The sequence below is a fragment of the Pelmatolapia mariae genome, linkage group LG14 (assembly GCF_036321145.2).
Source record: "Pelmatolapia mariae isolate MD_Pm_ZW linkage group LG14, Pm_UMD_F_2, whole genome shotgun sequence".
Classification (NCBI taxonomy): Eukaryota; Metazoa; Chordata; class Actinopteri; order Cichliformes; family Cichlidae; genus Pelmatolapia; species Pelmatolapia mariae.
The window spans coordinates 23811659-23823079 of record NC_086239.1 but is presented as its reverse complement, the minus strand read 5'-3'; the positions used below and the strand labels follow the sequence as shown (position 1 = coordinate 23823079).

Genomic DNA, 11421 nt, shown 5'->3' with positions numbered 1-11421 from the left:
TCCACAAATCTCTGTTTTCCTCCTGCCTGGCAGCTCCATCTTCAACATCCCTCCTCTGCACGTGTCCAAACCATGTCAGCCTCGCCTCTTTTACTTCATCTCCACGCTGTTTGACCTGAGCTGTCCCACTGATGCACTCATTTCTAATCCTGTCCATTCTGGTCACCCTCACTGAAAGTCTTAATGTCTTCAGTTCTGTCTTTTTTGTTACTGCCACCACCTTCAAACGTACATCTGTCCTTCTATCCTATCCAGCATGCTGCTAGCCTTCTGTACAATCACCTTGATGACCTCTTTCATAGACTGTCCTTTGGCTTGGATGGTTGACTCCAGGTATTTAAACTCATTTACCTTTACTACCACTACTCCTTGCAGCTTCATTGTTACACCTGTCTCCTTCTCATTCTCACACGTTTTCTGTTTTGCTTCTACTGACTTTCACGCCTCTTTTCTCCAGTGCATACCTACACCTCTCCAGACTCTCCTCCACCTGGTCCTTACTCTCACCCCAGATCACAATGTCATCTGTAAACATAATAGTCCATAGAGACTCCTGCCCGACTTCATCTGTCACCCTGTCCATCACTACTGTGAACAAGAAGGGGCTCAGAGCTGATCCCTAATGGAAACCCACCTCCACCTTGAACCCATCTGTCACTCCTACCGCACACCTCACCACTGTCTTGTTGTCCTCATACACGTCCTACGCCACCCTAATATACGTCTCTTCCATGTCTGACTGCCTCACTATTACCACAGTTACTCTCTTGGCACACTATCATTTTTTTTCTTTAGATCCAGAAAGGCACAAAGCATCTCCTTCTGATCTTCTTTATACTTTTAAATGCTTTTCTTCAACCTTACTAGACCTTATTTGTCATGAACTTCTCTTCAGCTCAGCTTCACGGTCTGTTTGTCTTCTGCGTCCACATGTTACTACACATGGCTACATTTCATTTACAAATTATTACCTTTTCCAGATTCCTGCCTGTGTAGTTTTATCTGAAATTAGATGAAGTCATGACCATACAACAGCAACATTCCTCTTTGTTTGAAACTTTATTCATAATCTTCATTTACCAATCAATAGTGCATTCCCAGGCTAGCAGTTTAGTAAAACCAGTGATGGAGGCCTGTTGGATGTCTGAAAGTTGAAAGGGGAAAAAGAGAAAGGCCTCTTGGCAGCGAGGAGAGACAAAAACACAGTTTTAGCCTTGACACCCCAGCTTTGTGTCCCTTCAGGTAGGATGGAGGCCTGCAGCTTTGAGAAGCAGCTCTGGTCCAAGTTCCTCAGAGTGTCATCCACTCTTGTGTTTACTGCTCGTCTCGCTGTTCAGAAACAGAATAGTTGGGTGAACCATCAGTCAGACGAGGGGGTCGAAGGGTGTTGCACATACTCTGAGCCGTTTCTGTATCCCTCGACTTGAAGGACATCAACAGAAATACCAACAAATACAGACACAGTCACAAAGCAGCTCTGTGAAGGAGCTGTAGTTAAATTCTCTTTTCTATCTCTTGCTTTTCTCTTCCGTTGATAAAGTAATTTAGTGAAGTAAAGCTTTTCACAACCATAAAACTTTCCATTTTGCTTTTTTTTTTGTACATTTGTATCATATATTCACAAAAACTACTTTGACATTTGACAAACATTTACTTTAAATGACATCAAAGTAAAAATAGCCAAAATAAAGTAACACAGCCAGTATTTTTTTTTAAACTTTTCCGTCTCTCTTTTTTGTTGTGCTTTTTGTTTGTTTTCAAAGCTACACAGACACAGAGATCCGGCGTCTCCGTCTCCATTTGCACAGACAGCATGTTGTCAGGTTATGCTTACGATAACAGCCTCTGAGTCAGCTTGGTCATTAATCAAGGAAACCAATCAGCTAGAAACAATCTTGTTTTATGTGCAGCTAGGAATCCCTAGACGGTCGTAGTACAGTAGTACAAGTTGAGCAAGAATGACTTAGCACTGCAAGACAAAAACAAGATGGGGGGGGGCTGGTGCCGTGGAGAGTGGACCACGGGAGGAGACCTATCCTCGAGGGGACCCATGGGTGAGGGGACTCGGCCAAGGTAGTTATGGAGATGGCGCTTGCAGGTGCCGTTCCTTGCTGCTGTTGTGATTTATCTCCAAGAGAGAGCATAAAGGAGGAACAAGGAAAGCTTCTGCATTCAGTGTTTTCATCCTAATTAACCCCAGAGCTGCACGACACCAATACAAATCAAATGTTTCACTCGGGCTTTGCAGCAGCGTTGCTGATCGTGGCACTAATTCAGAGATGGAGTCTTAAACAGAACCTTAAGCTTAATCAGACAATTTCCCACAACATGTGGACAAAAATATGTGGACAGCCTTGCATGTAAATGTTTATATTTTTTATAATTATGACATAAATCCTGCACACTTTTTTTTCCTATGTCGAAGTAGTGCTGTGCTCTGCTGCAAATTCTGGTATCGATCCGATACCAAGTAAATACAGGGCCAGTATTGCAGATACCAATACTGATATCGATAGTTTTCACCTATAAAGGCAGCTTATTTGGGCTAAAGCAGTGTGTTGTGATTTATGAGATGGATCATTGTCAATTTGCAAATTCCAAACACATTTTAATGACCACTAAATCACCTTTCAGCTTTTCAGGTATTTTGAAACTGTGTTTGTTGGAGAGCTGGAATGTAAATGTGCTCATCTCTAAAGCACTTTGGTTCAACTTCTGTTGTTTAAATGTGCTTCAGGCTGTAAATAAAATAGATGTGATAGTCAGCACGAAAAGGTTTAGACATTTTTTATAGTGCATGTTTAAGGTGTGTGTTTTAATCCCAAAAAAAAATTATTTTAACACAATTTGTTAGGTTATTTACTGAAAAGGATAGAAACAAAGTATCGATCCTATACCAATAAAAGCACTGGTATCAATACTTTGATTCATCCGCTCACCTTTGTGTCTATGTGCTTTCTATCTAACATTCACACGCTGATGTGCACACTAGAGAGCAACTTGGGATTTGGCGTGCCGACTAGAGTAGGCAGGGATTGAACCACTAATTTTTCAATTAGTGAATGACCTGTTCTACCTCTTGAGCCACAGCCATGTTTATGCTTATGTGATCACTTTTGCCTGCGTTCCTCAGAGAGGTTTATATTGTGCACGTCTGATTTGCTTTTTCATGATCTGGTGCACGCTGGTGCTACATTTCTTATTCTACAGCTTGCACAACAACGCAGACCGAGACCTCGCTTTCATCCAACGCCTCGTCGGCTGTGAGCCAGGTCTTGTCGTCGCCCAACATCATTAATGATCTCGTGGCTGAATGGGAGCAAACTCAGGCTGCAGATTAATGCTCAGGTGTCCACACACTTTTTCTAAGTGCAGTGTATGATGATGATAAATCAGCTCAAAACTTGCTTTTTGCTGCCAATTTAGAGGTGCAGCTGCTTTAGTGGGGCTGATGATGGCCTACTTCTCCCTCCACTGGAGCCTCTCGGTTTCATGCCGGTCTCTCCAAACGCGTGGTGCCGTCTCTCCAGAGTCCCATTGACACACTTAGGTCCCTATTTACCTCATAGCAGGTCAATGAAATAAACGGGGAAGGGGGGAGGACCTCACCCAACGCCGTTATTTGACTTGATTTCCTCCTCAGCCTCTTAAGCAGTGGACTAATCAGTCGTTTTAGTCGAGGCGGAAGGTGATCCTAATTTTTAAGAAGTATTTCATACCTATTCTACTGCTGTGATCACAGTCTGTTGCCACCTTCTGTGTTTATAAAGGGCAGAATGGATAAAACAGAGGTATAAGCAAACAGTTGAGTGGCAGCATGCCATGACAGAAAGCAATAGAGCAGATATAATCCCAATCCCAAAACATCTGAAGCAACGCTCTGGAGCCACATGTTACATGCAGGAGGTGGGCTTGCACATGATAAGGAGGAAACTGGGTTTTCACGGGATATTTTAGGTCATGCTCTCACAAATGATCAATCCAGCCTTCTGCAGAATAGAGCAGGCAGATTTAAGCCTGTGGTAAAGCTATTATAAAAAGCCACATATCAATGATTCAGCGTCACACGTCACAAGATAAGCAGCGTTTGACAGCTTGTAATGGATGTCCACAAACCAGATCGTCTGCAATGCTTATGTTGTGTGTTATCTGCCCGGCACAGGTGTTTTAGTCTATCAACATACAGTAAACTGTAAGCAGGAGAAATCTCAAATGACTCACTCTAGGTGAAGTGCTCCAAGACGGCAGTCTGCACCATCAGGCCAGATGTGTGTATGTGTGTGTGTGTGTGTTTTCCCTGCACTAACGCTGCCCAGAGTCTCCGTGGTGGTTTATGGATGTCTGGGAAGCCTCAGCATTAGTGATAAAAGGATAAAAGTGTCTCTCTCTCTCTCTCTCTGAAAACATTTCTCGTGGATCTCCATCTAGCCAGCGGCAGCTGATGGAAGTCTGATCTCACTGGCTATTTTCCGTTGTGACATCATTAACAGGAGAACAGAGGATGGTGGAATTGATGAGAGGGAGCGAGGGAGGGGCTTCGACAGTCTCAACAACAGTAACACGACACACGACCCAGGAGGGGGTTCGGACAACAGATTCAAGACACACCAGTTTGCACGAAAGCACATCAGGCAACGGAATGAACCGCTTGGAGAATTTAGGCTCTTTGCTGCACACACAGATGCTATTAACCGCCGATTATTCACTACTGAGTATGACAGCAAATTAAAAAAGCCTAATACGGGGTTATAAACACTTGAATTAGCCCTTAAATTCAAAAAACAGTCAAGAAACTGAGATAGATGGGATCTAGGAAAGAAAAATCCAGACAGAAAAGTGATAGATTAAGCACAGAGGCAGGCTTTTTTTTTCTACTTGTTATATTAGTCCATGTCATAGTCTGGGTAAGTGGCCTGAGTGAGACCTGGTGTGTTAGGATGTACAATCAAATTGGGATGTGGTCTCGGCATGTGTCTCATACACATATACACCCCCTCACCGCACCCATTTTTATTCTCCATACCTGTTTCACACACTTCCACACGCATCCCTGCCCTCCTCCCGGTGTGGTCGAACTTCCCGAGACCCCCCAAATTCTCCTCGAGAGTTCAGAATAAAATGGAGAGAAAAAGAGAGCGCGAGAGAGCAGAAACAAAATGCTTTCCATGTTTTTTAAACATCTGCTGAATCACGCAGATGTCTATCTGTCATGTGTATGGGCTGAAGCTTCGTTTTGACTCCACCACAATGATGGGTTTGTATGAGTATATATTACAGCTTCTTCCATGTATTTTGATGATTTTTCGTTTTTTTTTAAAGTTTCCTTGCTGACTGCGTCGAGGGAGAGGAACCACAGCACCTGAGGGAGAAAGAGGGAGAAGAAGAGGGAGAGGAAGAAGGAAGAGGGTGGGTCGCAGACAGCGCTTGATATGTGTTTGTCTGTAACAGGCAGGTGATTGCGTCTCTTCTGTCAGGGTTGCCGTCAGGAGGAGTCAACAGGGGAGGAAGAGAAAGTGGAGAGTGGGAGGTACAACTTGTAGGATGAAAGGTCAGAGGGTTCAGGAGGGGGGAAAGGTCGAAGGTTAGCCCTGGGTCTCCTTGCCGCTCTCTCGTTCCCGTTGTCCACTCTTGCTCATCTTCATCTCTGTCAGCTGGATGTATCGGAGCACGTTGGTGTCTGCAGAGAGAAAATGGAACGACAGGTCATCGGTGGATGATCTGAGCATTGGCAGCAAAGCAGTCGGTTGCCCCTTTCTTACTTAAATTTAGTAAACTGAGTAAAAGACGTGCTACAGCAGAAAGGTAAACAATGTAGAGAAAAGAGCTACAGGCTTTTATTTTAGTCAGCTGTAACTGCTCATCGATGACGAGAAAGAACCCTGACCTCTCACCTTTTGACACTTTCCTATTGGATAAAGTTCTCCAAACAATTCAAGTTTATCCAGATTTGACCTTCAACCTTTTGTCATTTTGTCATATGAGACATTTGGCTCAAACTTGGTCATAATTATCATTTTAGGTCAGAGTTCTCTTTGACCTTTGGCCACCAAATTCAAATTATTGGTAATCCCAGATTTATAAGGTGAATTGAAAACTTTCGTGTTCCTGGAATATATGGATCGAACAAAGGCATTAAAAAGGCTGTTTCCCAAAGTGAAAACGATCTATTTCCTCCTATTTTAGAAAAATATCCTTCCAAATGTATCCACAGCAAAAATTCATACAAAAATCTACTAGAGCTCCTAATGCCAAGTGCCCTACAGCTGGCATGTAATGAACACAGAGGTGCACACCTGCATGTGCACACTTACTCTTTGATATTAAAAAAAGGAGCTGCATTTGCTGCCAAGCATGTTGCCTCTGTTGCATGTGCTTCTCATACTATGATTTAGTCAAGAAAGTGGCCCCTTTAGCATTTTCCTGAGACGGCATATTTACTTAATTCTTACCGACTCTGGTTACATTTTTTGGGTTTTTATTCTTGGTTAATATGTTTTCTGGTATCTGAAGATCAGAGTCTTGTGTTGGCGTTTATCATTCTCATAACACATGCTAGTTTTGGTTTGTAGCTTTTTTCCCCCCTGTTTTATTTTGATAGCGGTCTCTTGTGTTTCCGTCCTCCTTCTGAAGTACTGTGGATTTAGTTTGAGTCTCCTTTTCATGGCCCTTGTTATTTTGAACACTACCATCATCAGCAGCCTAAAAAAAAGCTGTGAGTCTCCATTTGGGTTTGCTGTGCTGTCCACATGTACAAGAGTATTTCTGGAAAACCTATAGAGTCAGGGGAGTGGAAGATTTTCACATGTGGACAAAGAAGAAGATTTCTTTTAATGTCAAAGGTGTGAGACTTTATCTACTTTCCTGATGTCAGACTGTGTGTTGCAATGTCTGTAGACCTACTTTTGTTATGATTCATGTGAAGAAAGATATTTTTCAAAATGAAATATGTACGCGTGGACGAAGCCTGTGAACATCTCCGCATGTTTAGACTGGTTACCTGTGGCTTCCTTCAATTTTTTTTGCATCTGGATCCTAAACATTAGACATAAAATGTATTCATAAAACAAATCTGCCAGTCTTGCCTTTCAAATAAACAGACTATAAAACACAATGTGCTGCTTACACACATCACTTATGTACTTTACTTAATTAATTTACACTAAAGTAATTTAATACTGGCCGTCTGCAGTATAATTTATCATGAAAGCATACTGATGTAAAATATGGAGCAGTTTTAATTATTACAAGTGTAGCTGTGCTTTTGACCTTTTTGGAAATGTGCATAGTCAAAGCAAACATGCAAAACAGGAAGTCTTTTAAAGTCTGTACAGTAATACAGGTTTTAGAAATACAGAGAGCATCGTTTTAGTTTCTGCTCAGCAATCTTGGAACAAAAGGCTTTAGTTATCACTCAGTTTGTCACATAACAAATAAAATCTAGCAGGAGAAATGTACCATTAATGCTTTTTGATTTTTCCTGTCATAAATGTTGATGCTCATATTAAACATGCCTCAAGTTTCAGATCATGAGACAACTGGATGACCTGATAGGCTGCACTAAGGTCAGAGTACATAAATTTAAATATGGAGCTACAGGTGAGCACATTGGTTCACCATCACAGAAGATCTTGTACCTCAAGGCTGCTTTGTAAATGTATAAATACATTGGGTCATTCTCACCTGTGGGTTCGCGGTTTTTGGCGTCACGCAGGTAGCGTAGGGCACATTCGTAATCACCCAGGTGATAGAAGGCGATGCCGGCTCGGTACATGGCCTTGAAGTGGTCTCTCTGGTGGCTCAGGACCTTCAGACAGTACTCCTTCACTCTCTCATAGTTTACCAGCTCGGACTGCAACAGACAAGCTGTGGGGAGGAAGACAGGAACTAGTTAGTGGTTCATATACATTTTCTGCCTTAGTTTGTCCAACCAAACACATTTTGTCTCGTTTAGAGAAGATTAAACCACATGTGTGTCCACCGAGTGAAAAAGAAAGACGGGGAGATTTTGCTGACATCTTACTCTGTTCCTTTTAATAGAGCCACAATGAAATTTATCCTGCACACTGCTTCCTCAGGGCGGACTATAAATAGCCGGTTCTAATGTCTCACAGTGTAGAGAAGACACAAAAAGTCGTCCAAGCAGTTTGAGCCCTGGGGCAGGAGAGCAGCATCACTGAGCTCGACATGCAAAATACAAGAACATGGCGAAAAAAAATGCACTGATCGCTGCGAGGAAGCTTTCGACTTGTTCCTTTAACTTTTTAGGTGGTTTCTAAATCTTGAGGGCTGCAGGAAAAGAAACGAAGGGCAGAAAGTGAGAGCATTAAATTCAGCAAGCTGAAAACAGCAGTAAAGTGGAACGCTTGAGAAAAGGACTATAGTAATCTATCCCACAGATTGCAACAGCAATTCTCTGCAGCTCTGAGATCAGAATAACATCATTAGCAAAGACACACGGACAAAAATCACACACATATACACACACAGCTTTTAGTCCACCAAAGCTTTTAAACGCCTGCTGATTGCTCAGATATCTGATCACTCAAACAATTCCTCTGGTGGTCACAACCACTCGCGGTTTCACTTCCTCCCTTCCCCCCCACCCCATCACTCCTTCCCTCTCTGCCAGTGTCTTAATCTATCTGATGATAGATCAAAAGTGATTTCCTTCTGTCTCTCCTTGTGCTTCCACAGTCATATCTGCCTCAGCACTCCCTCCCTGATCCAGTTCCTTTTTAACCTCCCCATCCTGCCCCTTTCCTCCGAGCCCTTGACACGCAGACAGCTCCGTGAATAACATGAGTCAGGGACTGTTAGCCGGGAGGCAGGGTGAGTCAGGAGTAAGTGATGGAGAGAGAGGGGAGGAGGAGATGATGCACGTGTGGGAAGCTGGGGTTAAAGAGTAGAAAAGGTGAGGCCTATGGGAGCCATAGGGTGAGGATTAGGAGGGGGGGGGGGGTGTTAAAAGCAGCCAGTGGCCCTTAAACTACCAATTGTGTGTGAGACAAAAAGCTGAAACCGCTTGAGAGACGTTCAGGGTCTGAGGGTTTTGTGAAATGTGCAGCACTAATGGAGCTCCGTCATTCACACACACACACACACACACACACACACACACACACACACACACACACACACACACACACACACACACACACACACACACACACACACACACACACACCAACAACACAAATTGCAAAACACTAAATAATTCATTGTGGATATCAGGGGACGAACAAATTCAATAACAATCGATTTGTTTTTGGTATTTAGTGGTTGAATTTGCACGTGTCTGGTAGGTGCTTTGCAGGCTTCTCCAACCTTAAAGGAAATCCATTTTAACCCCAACGCAAAAACTGAAAAGAAAAACAGCAATTCGAATAGGTTCATCAACTGCTACTACAAGTAAATCAAACTTAAATGACATCCAAGCATTTTGCTTCCTTTTATCCCTGTCCAATGGCATCTTGTTATTTGGAGTTTTATTCAATCAAAGCTCAAACAAGTCACTTGGATGCAGCCACCATGCTGCATCCAAGTGACTTTTTCAGTCTTCAGACTGTCTGAAGACTGAAGAAATCTCTTGGATGAGTGACGAAACGTTTCTCCCACTGAAAACGCTACATCCAGATGAACAGAATCAACTTTTGGAGAACAGGAAAATGTATTTCTGTATTAAAAATGGTAGCGCAGGCTCACTGACCATGATTACCTTCACATGTTGTCACAACCCCAGGCCCAGTGTGACACACAGATCCTTGTCATTCAGATGTATAAAATCAATCCAAGTATATTCTTTCTTTCTTCAACACAGCAAATAGCAGACGTTTTAACTTGTTGTAAGAACACTTTAAATATTAACCTCCCAGGACCTGCCGTCCAAATATGTGGACATCACATTTTGGGTTATTGAGACCAAACTACAAAATGTTGCTCTACAAGGGCCTGATATCCACTTACAAAGACATTACACTGCCACTGTTCTATCAGAATTTAAAGCGAATATCCTTCATTCTTTGTTTTTATACATCATCATCAGCCCAAATAGCAAAGAGAAATTAAAAATGCATGCAATGAAAGAGTTTGGGTCTTAGGAGGTTAAGGAATTAGAACTAGAGCTTCCTTTAAAATGAGATATTTTTAATGGAGCAAACTATAACACACATTTTTAGTTTAATCTTTCTGGTTTAGCTTCTTTTTAAGTTTTTGTGTTTGTTTAGTAACTGTGTTGGGATTTTTATTTGGGTTTAGCTTATGCTTACCTCCCTTACACCATCTTGTTTAATCTTGTCTTCATCAGTGTTAATCATTTCCTGTGCAGTTGCTTCCTGTTTTATTTTGACAGGATAAAAGTCTCCTGCAGGTTGTATTTCATTTTACGTCCTTTGTATCATTTGTCTTGATTAGTTTCAGCTTTCGTGTTCCCCATCTGTTTTCGATTCCCTTGATTACCCTCAGTGTGTCTGTGTGTCCGTGCATCGTCCAAAACCCTGTCTTTGTCAGAGAGTTTGTTCAACTTTTTTTCTCTTTTGGCAAGTTTTGGATTCTGATCGATATCTTCGTTCCATGAAATAACATTTTTATTCACCAAGTCGTTCATTTCTTTCTTACGTTCCAGCTTTATGATCATTTACAGTGCCAACCTCTGTTAAAGGGATTTTTTCCCTGGTGGTTCTCATTTTTGCATGAAACTCATTGTGTAGGTCCGTCTTCTGGACATTATGCCCCTGATTTAATCCTGGTTCTCTGTTTAGTTCATTGTTTTGTGGTTTATGTTTTCATTTATTCCAAACTATTATGAGCGTTTAGTTCTTGTTATACTTTTGTTTATGTTTGCATTTGTAGAGTTATTAGTCTCCTCTTCTGTTAAATTTTTTATTCACTTATGTTTATTTTTGTTCTGTCTTTGTGTTTAGTTTTACTTCCCTCCTGTGTCACTGTCTCCAACTACATCATTACACTCTCCTGTATCTATTTTTTCCCCCTCTCTCCTGATTAGCCAGTAAATAGTATTTTGTTTTTATTTCTTTGGTTCTGTGCTCTCTTTGGTTACAGTTTGCCTTTTGAATGATTCAGCTTGCTCCCCTCCCACCCCCTTCTGTGTGACTCCCCTTCCTACATTTAAGTCCTCATTTCACGCACCACAACACATCACATCACATTTTCAAGATGACAGACACCTTTCTTTCACCTCATGACATTGTATTCGACACCACCATTTGCCAATTTTATTTGCTTTCATGTAACCATGAAGTGAAACTCTTGGACCCACACAAGCACATTAACCTAGCTTGTCTTTCAGTTATGGGAACACTTACGCAAGCAATGGGGAGAACATGCAACCGCCACACGGCAGAGCTCAGGAGCCTCTTACTGTGAGGCAACAGTGCTAACTGGTGAGCCACCATGCTGCATTGA

At 42.1% G+C, this 11421-nt stretch overlaps 1 protein-coding gene across 1 annotated transcript in view; it reads right to left on the bottom strand.

The window, feature by feature from the left end:
- Positions 1-1047: 1047 nt before the first annotated feature.
- Positions 1048-11421, bottom strand: part of ttc9b (tetratricopeptide repeat domain 9B) — a 36703-nt gene continuing 26329 nt past the window's right edge. Inside the window, exons 2-3 of the mRNA XM_063493798.1 lie at positions 7681-7863; positions 1048-5677 (exon numbers count right to left, since the gene is read on the bottom strand). Coding sequence (XP_063349868.1) covers positions 5583-5677; positions 7681-7863 — 278 coding nt within the window. The 3' untranslated portion in view covers positions 1048-5582. The remainder of the gene's footprint in view (positions 5678-7680; positions 7864-11421) is intronic.